Source organism: Myotis daubentonii, chromosome 2 (assembly GCF_963259705.1).
Source record: "Myotis daubentonii chromosome 2, mMyoDau2.1, whole genome shotgun sequence".
In the NCBI taxonomy this organism is placed as follows: Eukaryota; Metazoa; Chordata; class Mammalia; order Chiroptera; family Vespertilionidae; genus Myotis; species Myotis daubentonii.
The window spans coordinates 116,478,651-116,504,532 of NC_081841.1; the positions used below are offsets into that span (position 1 = coordinate 116,478,651).

Consider the following 25,882-nt stretch of genomic DNA (forward strand, 5'->3'; position numbering starts at 1 on the left):
GTCATACAACAAAATGGTAACTGAAGTTGCTGAGTTACTACAATATAGACTGGCAGGGCAAAGTAACATGTATTTTTGAAGTGTACCAAGAACCATTTTAAAAGCCCTCAGCAGGCTTCTGTGCCACTGGTGCTGTTTGATTGTGCATTGTCTGAATGTGGTATAGTCCCCTTTTGTTATCTTAGTGCTTTCTCCCTTTCACTTTTGTTTTCATCTCTCTCAGGAAAAGCACCTTTTTATACCTGCTTACATTTAACGTACTTTGATTTCCCCCTCCTCCCCCCTTTTGCAGCAGTTGCGATTCTTACAGCATCAAATGGCTATGGCAGCAGCAACAGCACAAACAGCTCAGCTACATCGTCAACGGCATACAGGCAGCCAGTCAAAAAGTAAAATGAAGAGAGGCACACCAACCACTCCAAAATTCTGAGTCTTGCATTATTTTTTTTCTTTTTTAAAAACAAGAGCAATGAATCAAAAGGATTGAGTTTCTACTTCATTTTTGTTTTTTAAAACATAATCAGTATTTTACATTGTTTGATGTACAAACTTTATACAGAAGCACAACCCTATGATTTTTAAATAAAAACAGGGAAATGCTTTAACAAATCATTAGGGTTCATTTGCTTAAGACACTGCTTTTTCAAAATTGTTCCTATACATAAAACATGTTGAAGTGGCCTAAGAAATACTAGAAATGTCCTTCAGAAAAATGTAGTTTGATATTTATTTAGTATGAAAGATTTGTGCACAGTGTAATAAATACAGTTTTTACAAATATGTTTTGAAAACGTAGTTATTTGGCTTTCATACTCTTAATTACTTCATCCATCAGTTTTTTTATTTCTTTGTGCCTTGTAACTGCTCGGCTCAGACAGTCCTGAAGTTTAGCTCCAGTCAGCCCACTTCCACCTGAAAAATTATTGTACCAACACTGTTAATATATGCTATTGTACTTTTAATGATCAACATGTCAAGTTATAGACCTAAACTTTCAGTAATGTAAACCAGGGGGTATGGTTAAGATTGCCAAGTTATGTTTTAAGACCTCCAAGTGATTCCAATGCATGCCATAAGAACCACTGGTAAACAACATAAAAACAAGGAATTTGAGGTAACAAACTGTCATTTTAAACTTGCTGCATTAGGTACATGGTAAAATATCCCATGTTCCATTTGCCCCACTCCTATGTAAAGAAGCTCACATAGAGTTTTCATCCAAATATTTAGGACTGAAATAGAAGGAACATGCCTGGTTTGTGAAGACAACATAGCTTGCCTTCCTCGTCCATTACTACTGTTAGGGTTCCAGTTGCCAGATGTTCCTCCTCTCCAGTAGGGTCCACTATGAGCAGAGTGCTATTTAAAAATTTTTGGAAGTGTAAATTATCAATCCATGAAACATTTTATTTTAGAAGAATACTTAAAACAGTTTTTATACATTTAACTTACTCATCAAAGACCGCAAAGGAGGTAGCAACTGGATGAGTTCTAATGTTCAAATAACGTTTCTTCTTTAAATTAACTTCTGCTAAAGCAGTTTCTTCATTTATAGTAACTTCAGGCAACTGTACTAGAAAGGCAAATATGTTAGTATCTCTACTGTAAATAACAAACATGGCTTTTACTAAGTTCACTTTTCCAGAAGTAATCTTTTAGAAAAAAAATACCTTAGAACATTAAGATAAATACAGTGTATATAAACATTTTTGTTAACTTAGAAAGACTAAAATGAATGATGGCTAAATCATAACAAAAGCCTAAAAAGTTTGAGAAAGTTTAACAAAACAGAATATTCTGACACAAGAGGAGGAATATTGCCTTTTATTAAGATTGCTTACCATTTTTTAAAGCTGCCAACAAAGCACATGTACAGGCATCCAAAATATTTCCATCATAGTCAAGGCAAATGAGATCACAGTATAGAACCCAAGCAAGCTAAAATAGAGTTTACACAAAGCAAATTAAAGTCTTCTGATGGGTAGAACATGGGATTTGCTTCAACTTATACACCACAGAACCCTTAAACAAGATAACCTTCAAGGCTCAAAAACTTACAAAGAAAAACCTTTACCTTTAAGAAATAAACCAAAAAAAGTGGTTATGGTTGATGAAAGCTGCCTTCTGACTACCAAGCTGACAAGTGACAAACATTTCCATTCTTGTTGCTAAGTCAGATGAGGGAAATACTTTAGAAAGTCCCAAACGAAAATCAAAACATACTTCCCCAAAGAAACCTTAATACATCAAATGCTTAGTAGGGCCTGGCTGATGTTCCTCAGTGGCTAAGCGTCAACCTACAAACCAGGTCAGTTAGATCCTGGTCATGGCACATGCTGGGATTGCAGTCTCAAACCCCAGTAGGGGGAATGCGGGAGGCAGCCGATTAATGATTCTTGTCATTGATATTTCTATCTCTCCTCCCTTTCTCGGGGGGGGGGGGGGGGGAGGAGGTGGTTTCCCTTAAAAAAAAAAATGCTTAGCAGGTTTTACAACAGCGGTTCTCAACCTGTGGGTCGCGACCCCTTTGGGGGTTCAACGAAACTTTTCACAGGGGTCGCCTAAGACCATCGGAAAACACATATATAATTACATACTGTTTTTGTGATTAATCACTATGCTTTAATTATGTTCAATCTGTAACAATGAAAATACATCCTGCATATCAGATATTTACATTACGATTCATAACAGTAGCAAAATTACAGTTATGAAGTAGCAACGAAAATAATTTTATGGTTGGGGGTCACCACAACATGAGGAACTGTATTAAAGGGTCGCAGCATTAGGAGGGTTGAGAACCACTGTTTTACAAGTAAATATGTAATCAAAGAGAAAAATCCTGTAGTTTCTAGTCAACTTAGTTCTAAGTTTTCCAATAGAGTTAGAATTTATAGTGCCTTAAACACATTAGGTAATCAGATACCAGTAATCTATAAAGAAAGAAAGAAAAAAAAGAATGTTTGTGGTAAAAGGGGAAAAGAATTACCCTCAGCTTAATGTAGCTCCAATTCAAGCAATAAATTAGTCAAAATTGGTTGTCTTTATATGAACTACATAGTTACAGAATAAGACATGTTTTTACTGAACTTCATCTAAAAATAAGACATCTGTGTTGAAGGCTACTGTGGTTTTGTTAATTTCCCTGTCTACTCTCCACAAAACAATTAATAAAAGCTTATAGCTTCTCTATTATTCTTACCTTCCCTGGAGAAATGCATAAGTCCTCTTTCGGAATTATCTGTGAACTGAATGACAACACAGTAAAGGAAAGGTCAAAACTGTCTGAAAACAAATGATAGTAATACTTTATCCTGATTATCTTACTTTTCAATGACATCTGCAATGAACTGGCTAGCTACTTGGGCCTCTTCTCCAGGAGGTCCAGACCGAAATCTCGACGAACACAGAGGTGGTAGATCCACATTAGGAACTGAAAGAAACACTCTGCAGCTATGAAATAAACTTCACTTCTGGTTTATGAAAATGTTAAATGTAAATCCACTGCAAGGGGACTGTCACCATGGATAGCTTTTTCCAAGTGGAAAGGATTATAAGACATCAATTATATTTTTAGTCTTTTTAAGACTATTAAGCTTGGATAAAGTAAAATCTGTATTTCTGACTTTTTACCACACAAATATATATATTTTTAAAAAGCATTTAAGGTTTAAATCCTTCACAAGTTTTCTTTCTTTCAAAATACCTCAATCTGTCGCAGAAGGTAGCCCCTCTACTCATACCCAACTGTTCTGCATTTGAAAAATATTGGTTCCTACCATAAAAGGATAGCCCAAGTCAAGAAAAACGATGGCATAGTGGGCCTTGGCCGGGTGGCTGAGTTAATTAGAGCATTATCCCCATGCACAAAAAGATTGTGGGTTTGATTCCCCAGTCAGGGCACAAACCTAGCTTTCAAGTTTGATACCCGGGTGGGGTGTGCTGGAGGCAACCAATCGATGTTTCTCACATTTATGTTTCTCAATAAAAACATATCCTTGGGTGAGGATTAAAAAAAAAATCACAAAGTCTCCAATTACAGCCTTTTCCTAGGAGATTCTATTTTCTTGGTTGATGACATCTGAATGTATAAACAAAAACTGATTTGAACGAGTTTGAAAAATTACAAAATTCTCTTATCTTCCAGTAGAAAACTTCAGGAATGTCTGCTTCATTCCTATATATTTTGATTATGAATAATTTTCTCAACTACTAGTACTTAACTACAATATTTGTATTAAATGTGTTAAAGCATTTGTATTAAAATTACAAAATCTCAACTTACCAACATATCCTTTATCAGGAGCATCTGGTGGTGGTGCTGCAAATTCCTACAGAAGCAAACAAATGTTTCCAATCAAAGAAGCTACTAAATAATTGTGAAGAAAGCCTTAGTTATGGAAGGCTCTACCAAAAAACGTATTAACTAGTTTACCACATCATGAGCAGCTACTATGCTTAGGGAGTTGTGTCAGGGACTCTAATGGCACCAACACTCACTTTAGCTCTCCAGTAATGAGGCAGTACAGCATAGTTACACTACAGTGCTACTCATCAAAATTAAAAAATATTTGGATTTCTCCTCCATCCTCACTTGCACTAATTCAGTAGCCACGAATCTTTAACTTAAACCCCAATGTGATACTGGCACAGCCAGATTTAGGAAATGATGGTAACAGATAAAGGAACTAAGCAAAAGCTCTGGAATCACCTGTTTCATATGTCAGACCCGTACTTTTTGGCTGAGAGACTTTGGGTAAGTTATTTAACCTCTTACCATTCAATTTCCTCATCTGCAAAATGGGAAGTTAATGAGATCTACTTTTAAGGACTGTTAATGAGAGTCAAATGAGATAATGCTGTTAAGTCCGTAATATAAAATTTGGCAGTTCAAATCTTATTGTTAGATATCACCCCAGCTTTACCGAGAAAGAATCTGAGCTGGGTGAAGTAAGGGTGCAGTGTAGTTAGAAGTTCTATTTATGAGCCTTATGTTCCTGGACAAGTTACTGAACCTCATGTAAAACAGGAGACAGAAATTATACCTCAAAAACTGTTCTGAGGATTAAACTTGATTTTGTAAAGTACCTAATATAAGATGCCTGAAACATAACAGGTACACAACACATGGTAGCTATTATTCCCTCACAATTTTCTTTTGAACAATCTCAATTTTCTACATATTTGCATGGATTAAATACCACCACTGGATAAAAGGATGTCACCAAAAATCTCTTAATCTCTCAAATTATCCCCAAATTCTTAAAAAAAACAAAGGTAGTCAAATTTTGAAAATTATTTGATTTCAAAACATTTGATGAATACCCATAAATTATAACTGAGTCATTAAACTTGGGTCGTCTTATCTAATACTCAAAGATGAAAGCTCTCTGGAAATGAAAAATACTAAAAGCTAACACCTGACTGCCTGCCTAGTCAACAGAATTACTAGTGTATATTATAATTTAATCAGTATCCTATATAATAAAACCCTAATATGCAAATGGACTGAACAGCAGAACGACTAGTCACTATGATGCGCACTGACTGACCCGGCAGCTCCTGCATTGAGAGTCAAATCCCCCCCCCCTGTTCCCCCCCCACCCCCACCCCCAGGAAGACGACCTGTGGCGGCGGTAATTGGAGTGGGCAGGACTGGCCAGTGGGTGGCACCCGGCCGCCAGTCGCCCCACATATGGGTCCTGATAACTGGCCAGGCCTAGGGACCCTTCCCTATATATTGGGAACAGTATCTTAGATTTAAAAATTAGAACTGGCAAGGCTACTCTTCAACACTAAAAAAACAGGATGATGCAGCAATGACATGCATGGATTCTGGCTTGCACATTTTGTGGTTGGCCCTGATTCTGACTACAAGTGTGTGACAAAGCCAATTACTTAATTTCTCTCTGCTTCAGATTTTCCACCCATAAGATGGGGAAAATGGTATTACTGTCCCAGAAGGATCATGTTATGTACTACTTTTGATAATCAGGGCAAAAAAAAGTAGCTGCCCACACAACAGCAAGATGCCTTTCACCTGTATGAAAAGTATGGTCACTGGTGCATGCAGCATCCCGGATTGTGAGAGGGATGTCTGACTGCCAGTTTAGGCCCGATCGGCAGTCAGACAAGGCCACCCCACCACTCCCCCACACGAATTTCATGCCCCGGGCCTCTAATATGAAGATAATCTGGTAACTCATTTAAGTAAAACATATATTAAACCTACCGCTTTAATTCCACAAATGACTGCAGTATTTCCCAGCTTCACTAGAGCAGAACCATCTGCAGTACTAACTGAACCTGAAAAGTATTTAAACAAAATGAAAAAGTCCATAAAAAGTGTTTTTGTTTTCTACATGATTTTATATTGCTACATAAGCCAGTAGCTTATGAAATTTATTACTAGCTCAAGTTTTTTAAAAGTGGTATAACTACTTAAAACTACTGTTTTAAGAATTATTCACCTTTCCTTGAATTTGAGTCAATCATTTTTTCATTCAGGCACAGCAGTGCACAGATAAAAAATCTCTTTACACAAAATCACTGGAATCTCTTAAACATGGTAGAATTTGGCCAAAATACTGTTTAAGTGGCTCAGAGGCTAAAATTTGGGAATGCCATAAAGGTAACATTGGAAAATTACATACTTGCAACAGCAGGTTTAAAACATAACAAATCCATGTCTTGGAGGTATGGAAGGAACGGTGAAAAACTCTTTATAGTTACTTTAAAATTGTAAATAAAGAGCATATAAATTGAGAGAACAGTGAGTTTTAAAAAACCTTTACAAATAAAAATTCTTTACTAGTATTAAAAAAAAAAGAAAAATTGTATTTTCAAAACTGAAGCAACTTCAACATTCTTATTTTAGAACTCAAAATATCCTCACCTATGTTGACAGTTGTGGTTCTGAATTCACCAAGTTCTCTTCCATCAGGACGGCAGTTCTCTTTCTAAATAAATTTATACGAAAGTAAAGCACATCTATGTGTATATTTTATACAGAACCAGGGAAAACACATTAAGCCTTGTTAGTTGAAATTACTTTTGAATTTTTTTATATAACTGACATAACAATTGTTTCAGTTGTACAATGTAACAATGTTCATTATTTATATATATGAAATTGTCTTTAAAGCATATACTATCAAAAGGCATGACATCTACATAACCCCTTTTACTCACCAAAAATCTCCTGTAATACTCCAGAGGTTCCACAGTTCTGAAACATATTAAAAATATATGTGAAGTAGTGAACCTTTTTTTATTTTTTTAATATATTTTATTGATTTTTTTACAGAGAGGAGGGGAGAGGGATAGAGTTAGAAACATCAATGAGAAACATTGATCAGCTGCCTCTTGCACACCTCCTACTGGGGATGTGCCCGCAACCAAGGTACATGCCCTTGACCCGAATCGAACCTGGGACCCTTGAGTCTACAGGCTGATGCTCTATCAGCTGAGCCAAACTGGTTAGGGCATGAAGTAGTGAATCTTAACATAAACCCAGAAACTGGCAAAGATCTTAAAAGTGTAGTGAGACAGAATAAGTCTCCAAAATATGTAAGTTTTTCATAAATTCTGAGATGTATGTTGCCACATATAACTGTTTACTAAAAGTAGATACTCTTTCTGTAGCAATCAGTTATTAACTGCTGTCCTTAACTCTGCCTGAAACAATTACAGTATTGGAGCTCAAAGACCTTGGGCATCTTTAAGAGGATTAATTCAGGTGTTACTATCACTCTCTCTCTGAAGAAGGGATTCTTAGCGAGAATGAAAAAAAGTTACATCTTTATTTTTACTATCCAGTAACTGAATTCAGTATATTCTTCAATTATGACTGTGGGCAATAAACTATTATATTAGCTGTACCTGCAACTTTAACAACTACAGACACTGGAAGTTTTCATTTTTATTTAATAATTTGTCGAAGGTATGTGTACTAATAGTTATTTTTAAATTATAGGAGTTATAGAATCCCCACTAGATCTTGCTTAAGAAAGTTAATTTTAGAGCAGGTTTATGTCCAACAGTATATCATACACTTGAGATTTTATACAAATAGGTAACTGTTTTGATAAAATCGATTTCCTTTGGATTCCTATTTATATGCTTAAAAACTTGACTCTAGGAATGAAAATCTATTGATTTAACCAGAGTGGCACACACACACAAAAAGGCTTATGCAATAAACTGCCAAACAAGGCACAGTCCTTTTAGGAATAAATTACTGAAGGAGAATGAAGTGGCATGTGGTTCTGACGCAACACTTGCCCACAAGTGCCCAGGCATGTACCCTAACCAGGAATCGAACCGTAACCTCCGGGTTCATAGGTCGATGCTCAATCACTGAGCCACGCCAGCGGGGCCTGATGCAACACTCTTACAAACATACAACTGTGTCTCCTGGAGCTGCACATCCACTACCGAGCCACAGTGCTACTGATACCCTTGAAATAATCTAGTTATTAATAACCGGAAAGGAACAAAGGGAAGGCCAAGTACCCCACCCCAAGCACCCAATGAGGAAGAGGCTACCCCACCTACACCGACAACACTTCCAGCGGGTACTGAACTCTACACACACACCCGTCCACCTTCCGTCTCACTGGCGGGAAGGAGCCCTCTTTTCCTTTTCCTACGATCACCTCCAGGTCTCCCGGCCCCGTGGCCGGCTTCCGCGGGGATAAGTGGGAACCTGGTGGGGTGGCCTCCAGGTGAGGAAACCCCAGCTAACGGTTAAGGGAAGCCACCCTCTGCCAGGGAACAAACTCGTGCACGCCAGCCGCCAACACTCACTTGAACCCGGCCGCCATCTTCTCGCGAGCCTGCGCTTGCGCGGGGGCGACTTCCGTCTCCAGGACGCGCGCCTGCTCCGCCCCCACACTGTCGACGAGGAACGGAGTGCCCTTCTCCCGTAGCATGAGACGCAGAAGATGAAACTACGGTGGTTATTGGCCCGCCTTAGTTTCCACAGTCTCTTGCTAGAAGTCTCTTTTGGTTTCTTTGCCTTCTACAGGTTTTGACGAATCAGCTATTAGATAAGTGATGAGCGTCTCTCTTTAGAAACAGTCGGGTAGTTCAAGAGTTTGAAAGAAAATTGAATTGATAGCAAATAATACAGTACTGAGTGTGAAGCATTACTGCAAAACTTCTACGCCCTTTCCCGCCTCTGTCAGGCTCGGCCCGCGTTTTAATTCTCCTAAGTAAAGAGCTCGCAGCTCCAGCTCCGGAGTTTACGTAAATTTCCTGCGGTGACACTTTGCAAGTTACCGGGCGGGCTCCAAAGGAGCTGCTGATTTTGTAGGCTGTGTCGTGGCTCAAAGGCTTCCACCTCCCTTCTGGATAGGGTTGCCAGAAAATAAAGTACAGCCAGTTAAATTTGAATGTCAGATAAAGTAATTTCCTACTAGGAGTACGCTTCCAGTGGTGTATGTTAGTGGTTGTTACCAAGGGCTGGGGAGCCGGGAAGGTTTTAGAAATGATGGTGATGGTTGCAGAACATTGTTAATTTAATTAATGCCACCGTATTGTACATTTAAAATGGTTAAAATATCAAAAAATTATCACCGTTTTAAAAAATTATATGACATACCAAAACTTTTAAATGGGTGGGTTATATGGTTGTGCAATTATATTTTAATAAGGATGTTAAAAATAACACGTTGTTTATCTGAAATTCAAATTAAGTGGACAGCGTGTGTTTTTACTTGCGAATTCTGGCAATCCTACTTTTGGAACAAGGCGCCGGGCACACAACTACTACGTGTTCTTCGCCTCGCCGCGCGAGGGCGCTGTGGGCGGCAGGTGCCCGGCGCCGCGGCCTCTCTGCGGGCGGGAGGCGGGGCTGTGCGACCCACTTCCGCGTGCGCGTGTGGGTGCCGGATAGGGCGGCTGCAGCCGGTGCTTGGAGGATGGCTTCGCTACCGCTGCAGCTGGTGGTGCTCGGCGCGGTGCTCGGCGTGGCGCTGGCGGCCGCAGCCCTGATACTGGTGAGAAGAGGGGTTGGGGACTAACGCGGCCTGGGTTCGTTGCTCTTCTGGAGACTAGGCCCAGGTATTCTCTCCGCGCTGCCGGCTCTTCTGTGTCTTCTTTCACCATGCTTATCCCCACCCTTTACCCCAGAATTCCTCTTCTGAATTTCACACCCCCTTTCTTCCTTGTTTATTTTTACTTTGGAGCTCTATGTCCCTACGTACTCAGAGCCTTATACCTTTGTTCACTTTGAGACGTGCCCACCCACTCCTCGCTAGCCCCCTTGTCCCCGGACCCTCTGTCCATCCCAACCTCTCCAAGACTTCCTTCCGGGTCTGTATCCTCTTCAATCTTGCACCGCCGGGGAGGTCTTAAGCCCCCAGAAGGTGAGTGCTCTCTAGTCCCCCTTTTCCTTATGTGGTTAAGCAGGTAGCGGTAACAGAGCACTAATAGAAGCTATCTATTACAGATTGAAATAAATTAGTGGATCAAAAAGACCCACTAGGAACACAGGAAGATCAAGATAGGCAAAGCCTGATGTTAACATCTGTTTGGGGGGTCGTTATGTCCCAGAGTTAAACATCCTAAATTAGCTGCCTCGAAATGATGTAGTACAGTAAGATTCAAACTCATATATATGTGTGTGTGTGTGTGTGTGTGTGTATGTGTGTATATATATATATATATATATATATATATATATATATATATATATCCATTATTCTGGAAACAGATTGTAAATACTTGCTGATCCATAAGTAGTAGAAAGTATGCCAAGTGAACTTTCTCCCATATGATTTGGAATGAGCCAGCTCTCTAGTTAGTTAATGAAGAGGTTTCAGCTTCCTTGACATTCAGATTAGCAGCCAGGAAGGTCTCTGTCATCTTGCCAGAAAGTCTGTAAACTCACAACTTAGGAACAGTTTAGCTAGAGAAAAAGCACTTTATCTTGATTTCTTTGGGGTGATTTGTGTCTGAGTGAGAGAGGAGTCCTCGCTTTTGGTATATGGAGATTTCGGATTTTTTCCAGGGTTTTGAGCAAGTCAGCTGTGTGCAGGTTAGGGTTTGACGAAAATCCTAAATTGATCTGCCTCATATTGAATCTGTTACAGATTTACATGTGTACATTATGAGTTTGTACTAGAACTAGTTGACCCCATGGCTTGAAGTGATTATAAGAGCTACCATTTATTGAATACTTCCAATGTATTGTAAGTATTCAATAAACTTGATCTTAGAACAACACTGACAAATACTAGCTTTATTTGGTGCAGAAACTCAGGTTAAAGAGCTCATATGCACAAATGTCACACAGCTCCTGGAACTTTGTTTTTTAAAATGTCAGACAGAGCGGATAATTATTACCAAAAAACCCCAGAAATCTTGTTATATCTATCTACATATATAAAAAGCTAAGTGACCAACCTTACGTCCGTCTGACTGCCCAACCGACAGCCGGTACATATGAGCCCACTGGCAATTGAAAAATAAATGTTGACTTGGCACATGCGCGATATATATAAAGTTCTCGCTATAAAGCTCTTATAATTAATTTCAATGTGCATGAATCCATGCACCGGCCACTAGTATGTTATATTTATCTCCACCCTCTATACATACTTTCTCCCCACCCCACTTCTTTCTGGATTATTTTGAAGCAAATCCAAGACATAATATTTTACCTGTAAAGCCTTAGCATTTATCTAAAAAGATAGGACCCCTTTGAAAATGTAATGGCAGTAGGATTCTCACAAATTATTTTTTACATTAACCATTATTTAGTGGTTTTAAATACATATCAGTTCCAATGCCTGATGTATGTCTTAGAATAGTCAGTTTTTTCCAGTCAGCGTTCACACACACTTAGCACTTCATTGATATGTCTCAAGTCTTTTGATCTATAACAATTTCTCTTCCCTTCCCCGCCCCCCTTATCTTTAATAAGTAGTCATTTTTTCTGTAGAATTTCTCACAGTCTGCATTTTACTAACTGCACTCATTTGGTGCCTTTTAACATCTCTGACTCCTGAATTTCTTGTAAACTAGTAGTTACATCTAGAGACTTATGAAATAAATGTTTGATTTTTTTAAATCAAGGAAAGTGTGTGAGTGAGGCTGAATAATTCCTCTTTTATAACATCAGGAGATTTATAATGTGTGATTTCTTTGGTGTTAAGATGTTATTAGTCTGACCTACCAGTTATAAAATTTGTCATTTACCTAAAGGTTTTAGCAGTCATTGATGATCACTACCTAAATATATTATTTCACTGGGAATATACCTAAATTCATTATTTCACTGGCAAAAGTAGAATATTCTAATTTATCATTCCTTCATATATTACCTAGAAACCTATAATGAAAAAAATTTAATCCTCAGCTACCAGTTAACCTGAAATACTGTTCATATATAAAAGGTACGATAAAAAGCAAGTTTTCAAAAATAATGACATAGTTCTCTGGCATCTTAACAAAGGTGACCCATTAATTTTTTATTTTCAGTATTATGAATACATGATTTAAAATACTTTTCATTTGTTTCAATGGATTTGCAGTAATTTGATGCTCAAATCCTCCCATCATAAGGCAATGAGAGCCCCTCAAGTTGGCTACTTTTTGCATCGTCCTCATTATCATTGATGTGCTATTCCACCATTGCCCATTTCCTGCCCCAACTTGAACCAGACATTCGTCTTAGGAACACTGGTTGCTTCTAGCGGGAGATGGAATTTGGAAAACACGATCTGGATACCTGAGGTGCAGAGCAATAACTTGGACCCACTAGTCTGGATACTGTCCATGCTCACACCAATCAAATGCATATGCAATTTCAGTATGTACCAATGGAACATTATACATGATTGTCAAATTACAAATGATAATATGTAGATTGATTGTTTAGAAATAGAAGGTGTGCCAATAGACGTAGTATTCCAAAGAATAGCTATTTCCAAAGCTAGCTCCTAATCATATGTGGAAGGGAGCTATGTAATATTAATAGTGCATGACATTTACCAATATTTGATACATATTCTACAAGTTTGATACTTTACTCCAGAAAATACTGTATTCTGAGTTGAAATCTGGGGTAAGTGCCAAGAATTCGTAGGCATTATTAGTACCCACTATGGGGATTGGGAGAATCTTCCCTTTATACCCTGGGTCAATCTGGTCCTGGATGCAAGGTCTGCCTTCATCCCACATGTTCCAATTGTTATATGAACTTGTCCTCTGTCACCTGTAGGCTCCAAGTAGGGATAGAACCTCACTCAATGTGTGCCCAGGATTGGGGGTTTGGCACATCTAAGAGCAGATTGTACTTCTGTAATTTGTTCCCTATTAGATCTGGGATGACAGCCCTAGAGAATGACAAGTGGGAAGAGACAGTCTCTCTTAAGACATTACTAATGGGTAAAAGGACAATCATTCTTAAGACTGGTTTGAATTTTGCAGTCACCTCCAGACTATTGTTAATGGACTAAAAACTGAGAATAAATATTCTAACCAATGGGGGGGGATTACATAAATCATACAGCGTTCGAACATAACAAATGTAAAACAGGTGAACCTAACAATTTCTTTTTAACATATCTGCTTTTAGATTTCCTTTGTTGCATTTGTAACTGCTACAGAAATGCCACCTCTTCATCGACATGAAGAAGAGAAGTTCTTCTTAAATGCCAGAGGACAGAAGGAAACTCTACCCACCATAAGGGACTCACCTACTAAACAGCTTTCTATTGTTGTGCCTTCATACAATGAAGAAAAGCGGTGTAAGCCCTTTTTGATTTTCTGGTAAGGGATGATTTGGGAAGAAAAGGAAATTTATAGTATTGCATTTTACTGCCTTTCCCAGAACATTAGTAGATGTGGGCTATGGTGAGTATCTAGTTAGTTGGTAGTTGCAGCTCAGAAGAGGAAAATAGAATATTAGCTATGAGGCTATGAGCAGCAGCATAAAATAGTGAGACCGAAGTGGACTTGAGGAGTAATGAACTAATTGTGAACAGAGGACAGGTGTTCCAAATGAAAATGGTTAGTGCAGGAAGGTCCCAGAATAGCTTCTTAGATTATATGGATTTTTTCCAAAAGTAAACTCTGAGTGTGTTAGAACTTGATAAATCATTTTGTTAGAGACACTTCTCATCAACACCAGTGAGGTGTTCCCAGACAGCCTTCTGAGTCAGTGGGAAAGGACTATTCCCAACCTTGATCCTTATCTTCTCATATAAATGAATTTATATGAGAGACCATGATTGCAGTGTGAAAAGCCAGTTTATTAAAGCATGCACCTTTATTGAAAAAGCAAAGCAAGCAAACCTATACATCTGGCTCATGAAGCACAGATGGGTTCTCAACTAATCTGAAGAGCAGGTTGGATGGGGGTCCAGGGTGTTATATACCCTCCTTTCTATAGGCTTCAAAATTCCTTTACTGAATATTTTGGTACAGATTAATTTGAAAGGTTCCCCCCCCTTTTTTTTAATTGATTTCAGAGAGAGAGAGGGATAGAGAAATAGAAACATCAGTGATGAAAGAGAATCATTGATCAGCTGCCTACTGGGAATCAAGCCCACAACATGGGCATGTGCCCTTGACTGGAAATGAACAACTCAGGACCCTTCAGTCCACAGGCCAGCACTCTATTCATTGAGCCAAACCAGCTAGGGTTCAAGGTCCCCTTTTTTAACTTTGTTGTGACCTTCCCAGAAATCATGAGAAACACCTGGCAACTTTACCTTGCCAAGCCTTGAGACTGCTGGCTTCTCTGCTTAGGGAGTAAAAGTGCCCTTTTTTCCTATCCCCTTTTTCCCTCCTCTTCTGAATTCTCTTACTGAGTTTTTTAGCCATTTGCTCTCAAGTGTCCTTGGCTCGGGAAAATAATGGCTTGTTAGTTACAAGCTGGCTGCAAATTATCCACAGTGTTTGGCCTTGATTTAACTTTCCTATCTCAGTTTCCCTATTCCTTCTGCCCTGGAATCCTGTTAACAATTTCAAAAGCAATTTTTAATGTACCTTTTTTTTTCTTTAAGTGCCTATAATGATGGATGAAGCTCTGGGCTATCTAGAAGAGAGACAGGTATCATGTTTTCTCTTTCAATATAATGTCTCCAATTAAACTAGACAAGGTTACCAACTTGTGGATCCCAGGTGAGATCCACTGTGAAAGGCAATGTTAGTTCTGCTTGGGCCATCATTATCATGGCCCCTGTTCTCAGCTTGTTGCTAGGCAACCCCAGCACATAGCTCACTACTTCCAGAGGCAGGTAGTGACCTGAAAGCAAGCTGCAAAGCTGACATTTCTCTTATGTACCCTCCTACTTACATTTTATCCTCTCTTGCCTGATTTTATACATAAAATTGAGTGATAGAATGCCTGTAGACTTTGTATGGTAGCACAATGCTGCTTTCACTTTTGTGATTTTTTAATAAATTTATTTGAAAGACACAATTAAGGCAAAATTATTTTGTATTTCTTTATTATTCTTAAGAGTCCCCCCTCATTTATTTTCCTCTTCTTTCCCTGCTAAAAAAAGGTAATATGTGCCACTGTTTTATGGCATTAGCTGCTGTTGTAATCTCCTTGAAGAGTTTAAGAAAACAAGTAAGCTTTGTGGCTGATTCTTTTTTTTTTTTTTTTTTTTAATATATTTTATTGATTTTTTACAGAGAGGAAGGGAGAGGGATAGAGAGCTAGAAACATTGATCAGCTGCCTCCTGCACACTCCCTACTGGGGATGTGCCCGCAACCAAGGTACATGCCCTTGACTGGAATCGAACCTGGGACCTTTCAGTCCACAGGCTGACGCTCTATCCACTGAGCCAAACCGGTTACGGTGGCTGAATCTCTTTAAAGAAAATTCCTTGTTTTGACTTACTTTGGTTTTTTTGGTGTGTGTAAAGGGAAGATAGAAGAGTCATCGAAAGAGAGGAGCTCGTATTCTATGCTCAACAATTAAATTTAAAGAAAAGAGAAAGAGAATTGAGGTCTTATTGTAGGTGAGGCTACTACCTCTTTTACACCAGCCACATAGACTAGGTTTTTGTTGTTGTTGTTTTTAATGAGAAAATGGGCCAAAAATGTTAACTTGCCTAAGGTCGTAAGGCTAAGAAGTGCCTCCAAATTGGAATCTACACTCTCTAACTTCAAACCTCTTGGGCTTTTTTCTCATACACTTGGTAGCATCTCACAGATGTACTCTGCACCACAAGAACCTGGCTCCTTCACTGACATGCCGCAGGAAGAGCAGGATGCTCACAGAGACTTAGTATCCACCCTCTACTCCTACTCAGGGTCTCTCCTGTTTGTTCTGGCCTTTTTATTTTCTGTGGTTTATTCACTACTTTATATACACATTAACACTACAGTTATTTTTAAAATTTTTTTAGTTTTTTATGGCAGTTATGCCAAATCGTGGTATGTTATTTTTGCTTCTTACAGAAACAAGATCCTACTTTTACTTATGAGGTGATAGTAGTAGATGATGGCAGCAAAGACCAGACTTCGAAGGTAAGTAAACTTGCTTTTAGAATTGCCAGTAGATAGAAAATATGGAATAATTTAGCAAGTGTAAAATCTTAGTTTTGCTTCATTAGAGAACCCTAAAGTTTTGCTAAATACTCTCCATTACTATAGTATGGGTAGTAGAAGAAGCAGAGAGATTTTATTTATGGAAAGCTGGAAACTATACCTGCTATTCCACTATTCCATAAAACCAGGAAAGCTTTGAAGATCACCAAATGGGAGAGAACATGCACAACAACAGTTCACCTTGGCCTCTGGGAAACCCTCTTTGCCTGTCAATTTATAGTGCCTCTTTTTTTAAGCATGATTCTGTTCTTTATGCTACACCTTGCCTGACAGATTCTAATGCAGCCATTTAAATAGGAAGATGCCTTCCTATCCCCACTGAGTATCAGATATGTCCTTTGTCATACCCCCATCTAGATTTACCTGTAGGAGGTAACAGTGTTTTTGAGTATTATCTCCTCTCATTCCTCCATTTTTAGACCTGTAGTTGCCAGACCCAGGTCCACCTAGTTTTGCAGTAGTACATTTATTAAATCTCGCAAGTGATCCTGATAAATTACTCTTTAAACATTTAAGTGTTTTTATTATTAATGCTTCACATAAAAGATTCATTTATGGTGCTATTAATATTCTTGTTAAATAGCAACATAATCCTATCTAATAAAAGACAAAAAGGGTAGTTAACTGTACCTCCACTATGCTTCCCATTGGCTAATCAGAGTGATATGCAAATTAACTGCCAACCAAGATGGCGTCCAGCAGCTACGCAGCTGAAGCGAACATGAGGTTTACTTGCTCCAGTGATGGAGTAAGCCAAGGTTCCCCGCCTGCCGCGGCCCGGCTCTGAGCTCCAAAAGCAACAGTGTTTCAATTATAGAAGCTAAACAAACTCCAGATACCTGCTTTTAGCCGGCGGAGGCCTCAGAGCTGGGAGCACCAGTGATGGTAACAATGTTTCAATTATAGAAGGTAAATAAATCCCAGAATAAAAAGAAAAAAAGGAGAGGCTGGGAGCTTCAGTCACTGGCCAGCCTGAAAAGAGCCCTCAGCACCTCACCCAGACTGGCCAGGCACCCAAGCGGGACCCCCACCCTGATTCAGGACACCCTTTAAGGCAAACCAGCCTGTCCCCACCCGTGCACCAGGCCTCTATCCTATATATTAAAAGGGTGATATGCAAACTGATCCTAACAGCAGAAAGACTGGGAATGACTGGTCACTATGACACACACTGACCACCAAGGGGCAGTCACTCAATGAGGAGCTGCCCTCTGGTGGTCAGTGCGCTCCCACATGGGGGAGCTTTGCTCAGCCACAAGCCAGGCTGATGGCTGCCAGTACAGCAGTGGTGGTGGAGCCTCTCTTGCCTCCTCAGCAGCACTAAGGATGTCTGCAGCTTAGGTCTGCTCGCCGCTGGCAAGTGGACATCCCCCGAGGGCTGCCAGGTTGCCAGAGGGATGTCTGATTGCCATCTTAGGCCCAATCCCCTGGGGAGTAGGCCTAAGCCAGCAGGTGGTCATCCCCTGAGGGGTCCCAGACTGCAAGAGGGCACAGGCCAGGCTGAGGGACAACCCCTCACCCCCCCCCCCCGAGTGCACAAGTTTTTGTGTACTGGGCCTCTAGTGTACCTTATAGTAAGGTTGCTGGGCCAGCACAGCCAATGGTCCGGTGAGCCTGAGCGGAGGTGTCGAAGGATTTAGAAAAGACAAAGAGAATAAGCTGGGTCTAGGTCAGCCATGGGCAAATTACGGCCCGCGGGCCGGATCTGGCCCGTTTGAAATGAATAAAACTATTGAGAAAAAAGACCACACCCTTTTATGTAATGATGTTTACTTTGAATTTATATTAGTTCACACAAACACTCCATCCATGCTTTTGTTCCGGCCCTCCGGTTCAGTTTAAGAACCCATTGTGGCCCTCGAGTCAAAAAGTTTGCCCACCCGTGGTCTAGGTGGCTCTCCAGTGCCTGGCTGAGTCCACAGAGAAAGATCCAGACAGCAAGCTGAGCCTTTATTTTATAGCCATATGTAAACAAGGTAATGGTCACCATAGTTACAATGTTCTTGTGAGTTTCACTTGTTTTGGCAGCACTTGCTGCACCTCCCACAGCCCATTAGCTACCCAAATAAGATCTAGCGAGCATCGTAAGGTCAAGCCTAATTATGCTAAGAGGGCTGTGCCCTCTAAGCTGAGACTTGTTTGTGACTTTGCCCACAGGTCAGTCTGAGGCTTAACCCTATAGCCATTCCTTACAATAAGTATACAGGGAAACACCTGTTTACTTGATTATTCACCAGTAATGATTTTTTGTTAAATACCAAGTATACATGAAGTTCTAGACACTGGAGGAACCATACAAATACATGAGCCCACTCCTTTGTGCAAGAAGCCTTCAGGACAGTTGTTTAACATGCCCATAAATTCTGTATTGCAGGTAAAAAGTGCTGAAAATAAAATATTGTAAAGAATTTGAGAGAAAGAGAAGTGACTTTTGAACTGAACTTTTAAGGATGGTTATGACTAAGATAGTATTTTCAGATTGAAAATATAGTGTAAACAAAGGCATAGAGGCCAGTCAGTATTATGGGATCTGCTTTAGGAAGATTAGGTGCTGCACTTTGAATAATGAATGTGACACGAAAAACATAAACACAGACTATTCCCGAAATTTGTTAATTATATGGAAGGAAGGGCATAGAAAATAAACATCCATCACTTGCTGCTGAGATTGCAGAAGCAGCAGCAGCCCAGCTGAGGAAAAGCAGCTTTTCAATTCTCATATTCTCCCTCATCACAAAATTATCACAGCTCCAATTATCACATGTCCTAAGCTGTAAGAGACAGCCGGAACATTAAGATTCATCTTTGAGTGCCTCTGTCCTTTTTTTTTTTTTTTTTTTTAATGTATTTTATTGATTTTTTACAGAGAGGAAGGGAGAGAGATAGAGAGCTAGAAACATCGATGAGAGAGAAACATCGATCAGCTGTCTCCTGCACATCTCCCACTGTTGATGTCCTGCACCCAGGCACACGCCCCTGACCGGAATCGAACCCAGGACCCTTCAGTCCGCAGACCGAAGCTCTATCCACTGAGCCAAACCGGTTTTGGCGCCTCTGTCCTTTTTAATTGGAAATAGAAAGCTTTACCAGAAGCCTTATCCTCCAGCAGACCTGCAGTAGACTTCATGAGCCAGAACTTGGTGACATGACAACCCATACCTGAAAGGAGGACCGGGAAAGTGCTTGGCAAAGCAGATTTAGACCAATCATGATTCATTGTCTAGTCCTGTACACACTGTCACTATGTAAGACTGGAGTCATAATAGTAAGGAAGAAGGAGGCATTGTTTGTTGGGTAAGTAGCTAACAGTGCCTACCACAATGCTGTAATAGGAGTATGTACAAAGGACTGTGGCTGCATTTGTTCATTGAGATTAATCAATTCTAGACTATGTATCAGGCACTAGAAATAGTAAGTTTAGCCTTTAAGTAGCCCACTGCCTGGTGGGCAAGGTCTGCAGTTACATTATGTGATGAGTAAAGTAACAGTTAAACGAGAAAATGCCTTTTGAACCAATTAGAATCACTTTCCTTTTTCCTGGAGGGGAAGGTGAGAATGAGCATAGAAACTAGGAAAAGGACATGGTGTTTGAGCTGCATCTTAAGCTGGCCCGACAGGAGGGCAAACACCAGAGTAGAATAACTTCACAACTGCCTATGGAAGTGAGTGCCAAAAGGAGAGGGTACTGTTGATTAGGAGGTTAAATGCAAAGAAGAGAACGTTAAGAGATTTAATGTGGAAAAGCAAAGGATATGAGTCGTGCTGCACTGGTTTGAAGACTAAACATGAGGAAGAGATGTAGATGGCAGTATATAGATTTATATATATTATAGATGTAGATCATTATTTTATGACTTTGATTATAAATTAAAGAATATATAAATAGATGTAGATCACTATTTCAAGACTTCGATTATAAATAAAAGAATACTGACAGTTTCTTGAGGTAATAGTGAAATCAAAGGGAAGTTTTTAGTATGCTGTTTAGTATGTAGCATGTTTAAAGCTGTGGAGCCAGCAGAGAGGAAGAGATTGAAGATTCAGAAGAGGATAAGTTATGGCATGGATATCTGCTGAGAAAGAGAAATTCAAGTGAGATTTGAGGGAAATGGTCTAGAATACAAACAACCTCTCTGGGGACTGAGATTGGTTGTTGACAAACAAGTCATTGAGCAGTATTGTAGGCTTAGGTCACAAGTGTGTATGTTAGCAAATAGATTTTGTTTTCTTCTGGAAGCTCAGTAGTTTAGGTAGAAGAGTTGAGATAATAAGGGGACGGCAGCTGCCTGTTCAACTGGTTCCTCTGCAGGAAGGTAAAGTCTAACTTCAGCCTAGTGGGTCAATTCCTGGTGTCATATTTTTACACCAAGAATTCAGCAACTCCCCTGGGCCACCAAAATGCATGGTGGGTATAATCGAGTCACAAGAAAAGGCAACTGGAATATCAGTGTTTAACCATTTGCCTGCCATAAGCATCTATAGATCAACTTTAAAATCATTTTCCGTGAGAATTTTCAACTGAAAATATTCAAGACCACCCGAATTGTAATATTATTTTTTATAATATTTATTGCAAATTTATTTTTTAATTAAATTCAAAATATCGTGGCGTGTGGGGATGGTTTCCATTTTGGACGTGTGGCAGTTAACTGGTTAAGCCAAAATAAGAAACCCACTTTATATTACTATTTTGTAATCCAAGTTAATTTTTTCTCACTTTTATATAATTTGACAGGTAGCTTTTAAATATTGCCAGAAATATGGAAGTGACAAAATACGAGTGATAACACTGGTGAAGAATCGTGGGAAAGGTGGAGCTATTAAAATGGTAATACATAGTTTCAATATTTTTATCTAAAATATAAAGATATTTTGGCCTTGTGTTTCAGTGATTAGAGCATTGGCCCAATTCCCAGTCAAGGACACAGGTTGCAGGTTCGATCCCCAACCCTGGTTGGGGCATGTGCAGGAGGCAACCAATTGATGTTTCTCTCTCGTATTGGTGTGTGTGTGTCCCCTTCCTCCTTCCCTCTCTTCCATTCTCTCTAAAAATCAGTGGAGTTAGAGAGTGTGACATCTGGCTTGCAAGTGGGAACCTCTGTGTTGCACGTGACTAACGATCGATTTAAAAATGGGTAATGTTGAAAGGGGCAAGAAGATTTTTGTCCAGAAGTGTGCCCAGTGCCATACTGTGGAAAAGGGAGGCAAACACAAGCCTGGGCCAAATCTCCATGGTCAGGCCCCTGGATTTTCTTACACAGAAAGAAAGAACAAAGGCCAACAAGAACAAGGTCTCACTTGGGGAGATGCTACACTGATGGGAGTGCTGGGGTCCAACCCCAGCAGGTCCAGAGGTTCCCAAAGGTGTAGACGGAGTCGGCGAAGAAGGAATGACACAGAGACAGCGTTCAGTTGATCAGCAGCCTAACCAGGATGTCTAGCCAGGATCTCCAGCCAAGTTCTTATTTTTTTTTTTGAAAGAGATGCAAGCTCATTTTATTTTTTTTTCGGCGGGGGGGGGGGGGGGACGGGCAAAAAAATTGTCATCACATAATTTCATCAAAATTTAAGTTTCTTTTTTTTTTATTTTTTTTATTTATTTTTTTTAATTAAATCTTTATTGTTCAGATTATTACATTTGTTCCTCTTTTTTCCCCCCATAACTCCCCTCCTCCCAGTTCCCGCCCCACCCTCCGCCCTCACTCCCTACCCACTGTCCTCATCCATAGGTACACGATTTTTGTCCAGTCTCTTCCCGCATCTCCCACACCCCTTTCCCCCCCAAGAATAATCAGTCCATTCCTTTTCTATGTCCCTGATTCTATTATAATCACCAGTTCATTCTGTACATCAGATTATTTATTCACTTGATTCTTAGATTCACTTGTTGATAGATGCATGTTTGTTGTTCATAATTTGTATCTTTACCTTTTTCTTCCTCTTCCTCTTCTTAAAGGATACCTTTCAGCATTTCATATAATACTGGTTTGGTGGTGATGAACTCCTTTAGCTTTTCCTTATCTGTGAAGCTCTTTACCTGACCTTCAATTCTGAATGATAGCTTTGCTGGATAAAGTAATCTTGGTTGTAGGTTCTTGGTATTCATCGCTTTGAATATTTCTTGCCATTCCCTTCTGGCCTGCAAAGTTTCTGTTGAGAAATCAGCTGACAGTCGTATGGGTATTCCCTTGTAGGTAACTGAGTTTCTTTCTCTTGCTACTTTTAAGATTCTCTCTTTGTCTTTTGCTCTTGGCATTTTAATTATGATGTGTCTTGATGTGGTGGTCCTCTTTGGATTCCTTTTGTTTGGGGTTCTCTGCGCTTCCTGGACCTGTAAGTCTATTTCTTTCACCAGGTGGGGGAAGTTTTCTGTTATTATTTCTTCAAATAGGTTTTCAATATCTTGCTCTCTCTCATCTTCTGGCACCCCTATAATTCTGATGTTGGTACGCTTGAAGCTGTCCCAGAGGCTCCTTACACTATCTTCGTATTTTCGGATTCTTTTTTCATTTTGCTTTTCCGGTTGGGTGTTTTTTGCTTCTTCGCATTTCAAATCGTTGACTTGATTCTTGCACTCCTCTGGTCTGCTGTTGGGTGTCTGTATAATATTCTTTATTTCAGTCAGTGTATGCTTAATTTCTAGTTGGTTCTTTATCACAACATCGAGGGTCTCGTTAGATTTCTTGTAGATCTCATTAAGTTTATCGGCAGTTTCTAGAAAATTATTGAAAGACCTTAAAAGTGCGGTTTTGAGCTCTATATCCTCCATTTTTGTCATGTTTCTTTGTCTCCGCATTTTTTATTCTTTCTTGGTGCACCCCCTTTTGGTCTTTGTGCGCAGTCTTGTTGTAGCTAAGCCCTGATTGTTGTCGGCAATACTGGGGGTGGTTTGACCTCCAGGCTAACTGGCTATCCAGCCAAGTTCTGTTCAGGATCTCCAGCAAAGTTCTGTTCAGGATCTCCAGCAAAGTTCTGGTTAGGATCTCCAGCCAGGTTCTGTAGCCATGTTCCCTCGCTAGGTTCTCCAGCCAGGTTCTGTAGCCATGTTCCCTCGCTAGGTTCTCCAGCCAGGTTCAGTCACCAGGTTCTAGTCAGGTTCTGTAGCCAGGTTCTGTCTCTAGGTTCTGTGGCCAGTTTCTGTCCAGGATCTTTTGCCATGTTCTTTCGCTAGGTTCTGTCTCTAGGTTCTGTGGCCAGTTTCTGTCCAGGATCTTTTGCCATGTTCTCTCCAGCGAAGTTCTTCTGTCTCTAGGTTCTGTGTCTAGGTTCTTTGTCCTGTTGTCTTGTGACATCTGCATTTATACCAGTTGATTCCAATCCTATCAATCTCTATTCCAAAGGTTAGGGCGTTTCTTATCTCCATTCCAGGGAGTAAAGATTATGTAGCTTAAGCATGATTGTTCATAGTTAAAGTGATTAATTACCCGCCTGGCACTTAGTTAAGGGGTTTTATTCCCTCCCTAACTTCAGGGGAAAATCCCTACCTGGGGAAACAACCTTTCTCAGAGAGGTGACCTTGGTTAAAACACATAGTGCCAAGAAGGTGAGCAAACATATTAAGAACAGTATGCCATATATGCCAGGTCCCTTGAAATAGCAAGGTTGGACTGGCTCCCGGCAGTGGAGTATTTGGAGAATCCCAAGAAGTACATCCCTAGAATAAAAACAATCTTTGCTGACATTAAGAAGAGTGTAGAAAGGGCAGACTTGATAGCTTATCTCAAGAAAGCTACTAATGAGTAATAGTTGGCCACTGCCTTATTTATTACAAATGTCTCATGATTTTTTTTTATGTGTAACATCTTTAAATTGATCTCATACACCACAATTCAGATCATGAATGGCTAATAGAACATTTCTTTGGGGCAGTCCTGATTTAAATAAGATTGGCTTGTGGTTAAATGAATATGGTCAGCTTTTTGAGCTTTGATGGTAATTTTGGTTCAGAAAGCGCTATCACTGCCCATTTCTAAAAATATGATTGGACTTGATTCATAATGTTTAACTTTTCACAGAGGTGGTGAGTGCCATCTCAAAACCTATAGAAGATTGGCTTATATTTAGATTTATATAATTGGTTGTGTTAATACGTTTAAATTCTGAAGAAATCCCTTCACTGTCTCTTAGACCTGCAAGACTTGCTTGTGTTTCAAGCTGTGTTCATTAATCTGTTAAAAGGCAAGGGCTTCGGATAAACTGGTAGTGACCATTTTATCTTTTTGATCAAAACTATGCCAATTTATTAAAATTCCCTGTATCCAAACTATTGCCTTTTATTGAATGAAAGACATTTTAGTGTGGTTTATGTATAACAGGGGTCCTCAAACTACGGCCCGCGGGCCACATGCGGCCCGCTGAAAACATTTATCCAGCCCGCTGGGTGTTTTGCCGCCGCTGTGTGCATAGGAATTTGTTCATAGTTTTTTTTTAAACTATAGTCCGGCCCTCCAACGGTCTGAGGGACAGTGAACTGGCCCCCTGTTTAAAAAGTTTGAGGACCCCTGATGTAAAATATCAAATAACGAGTATTTAACACTTCTAAAAAAAGATAAGTGGAGAAAATATCCTCGGCTGAAGATTTAAAAAATACAAAGATACTTTGAATAACCTCTTGCAGACTGTAGTACATGTGAATTCTATAGCTAGCTAGTTGAATACCAGGATTTCAAATTAGTGGGAAATTATTTTTAGTAATAACTTTGTATGTATAGGTATATTTGATCAAATCTGAAAATATTTGGTATCTATAACATACTGGGTAATTCAGAAAAATACGTTTATCTTAATCAGAGTTTAAAATGCTACCATTTTTCTGTCTCTGTCTTTCGTAGAGTGATTGGATAATAAGATTATGTGGTTTATTTATTTGTTTATTTATTTATTTTGCAGTTTACAACATGCTTTTGTGTATTAAATTTTACCTATATGAAGGCACTGTGCTAATCAGGGTGCCATGAACTAAGACCAATCTGATATAGTCTATCATAGTCTAATACAGCAGTTCTCAACCTTTGGGTCGTGACCCCTTTGGCGGTTGAAGGACCCTTTCACAGGGGTCACCTAAGAGCATCCTGCAGATCAGATATTTACATTATGATTCATAACAGTAGCAACATTACAGTTATGAAGTAGCAACGAAAATAATTTTATGGTTGGGTCACAACATGAGGAACTGCATTTAAAGGGCCAGAAGGTTGAGAACCACTGGTCTAATAGAAAAGGTGATTGTACTTATGAGAGCAAAACAAATGAAGTGCTATAGAAATTCCAAGAAAGAAGAGATTACTTTCACCTGAAGCATATCAG

General features: G+C 39.6%; 4 protein-coding genes across 25 annotated transcripts in view; 3 read left to right on the forward strand and 1 right to left on the reverse strand.

The window, feature by feature from the left end:
• SUPT20H (SPT20 homolog, SAGA complex component) overlaps nucleotides 1-2,435 on the forward strand; it is a 52,202-nt gene extending 49,767 nt beyond the window's left edge. For 13 of the 20 annotated variants that reach the window (XM_059684351.1, XM_059684350.1, XM_059684349.1 and 10 more), the window contains one exon: nucleotides 293-2,435. In XM_059684351.1, the coding sequence (XP_059540334.1) occupies nucleotides 293-430 (138 nt within the window). In that variant the 3' untranslated portion in view covers nucleotides 431-2,435. The remainder of the gene's footprint in view (nucleotides 1-292) is intronic. The other 7 variants (XR_009451314.1, XR_009451316.1, XR_009451318.1 and 4 more) reach the window with 4 other exon arrangements.
• Nucleotides 473-9,189, reverse strand: EXOSC8 (exosome component 8). The gene is made up of 11 exons (XM_059684364.1): nucleotides 8,809-9,189; nucleotides 7,192-7,228; nucleotides 6,896-6,959; nucleotides 6,233-6,306; nucleotides 4,286-4,331; nucleotides 3,328-3,433; nucleotides 3,203-3,248; nucleotides 1,842-1,938; nucleotides 1,453-1,573; nucleotides 1,253-1,359; nucleotides 473-912 (listed from the first exon to the last, which is right to left on the reverse strand). The coding sequence occupies exons 1-11, from the start codon at nucleotides 8,931-8,933 to the stop codon at nucleotides 797-799; spliced, it is 939 nt and encodes a 312-aa protein (XP_059540347.1). The 5' UTR covers nucleotides 8,934-9,189; the 3' UTR covers nucleotides 473-796.
• Nucleotides 9,190-9,841: 652 nt separating this feature from the next.
• The window catches only part of ALG5 (ALG5 dolichyl-phosphate beta-glucosyltransferase), a 99,887-nt gene continuing 83,846 nt past the window's right edge, over nucleotides 9,842-25,882 (forward strand). The window contains exons 1-5 of one of the 3 annotated variants that reach the window (XM_059684367.1): nucleotides 9,842-10,001; nucleotides 13,586-13,757; nucleotides 15,018-15,064; nucleotides 16,427-16,495; nucleotides 21,312-21,404. In XM_059684367.1, the coding sequence (XP_059540350.1) occupies nucleotides 9,924-10,001; nucleotides 13,586-13,757; nucleotides 15,018-15,064; nucleotides 16,427-16,495; nucleotides 21,312-21,404 (459 nt within the window). In that variant the 5' untranslated portion in view covers nucleotides 9,842-9,923. The remainder of the gene's footprint in view (nucleotides 10,002-13,585; nucleotides 13,758-15,017; nucleotides 15,065-16,426; nucleotides 16,496-21,311; nucleotides 21,405-25,882) is intronic. The other 2 variants (XM_059684365.1, XM_059684366.1) reach the window with 2 other exon arrangements.
• Nucleotides 21,585-25,882, forward strand: part of LOC132228257 (cytochrome c-like) — a 5,594-nt gene continuing 1,296 nt past the window's right edge. The window contains exons 1-2 of the mRNA XM_059684368.1: nucleotides 21,585-21,899; nucleotides 24,203-25,882. The exon at nucleotides 24,203-25,882 is cut by the window's right edge and continues 1,296 nt beyond it. Coding sequence (XP_059540351.1) covers nucleotides 21,708-21,899; nucleotides 24,203-24,319 — 309 coding nt within the window. The 5' untranslated portion in view covers nucleotides 21,585-21,707 and the 3' untranslated portion in view covers nucleotides 24,320-25,882. The remainder of the gene's footprint in view (nucleotides 21,900-24,202) is intronic.

Excerpts from the sequence above, each read along its gene's own strand:
- EXOSC8 (XM_059684364.1), bottom strand. The coding sequence starts at position 8,933 with ATGCTACGGGAGAAGGGCACTCCGTTCCTCGTCGACAGTGTGGGGGCG. Across the intron at positions 6,307-6,895 it reads AACCACAACTGTCAACATAG|GTTCAGTTAGTACTGCAGAT; the intron begins GTGAGGATATTT and ends AATACTTTTCAG. Across the intron at positions 3,434-4,285 it reads TCCTGATAAAGGATATGTTG|TTCCTAATGTGGATCTACCA; the intron begins GTAAGTTGAGAT and ends TGTTTCTTTCAG.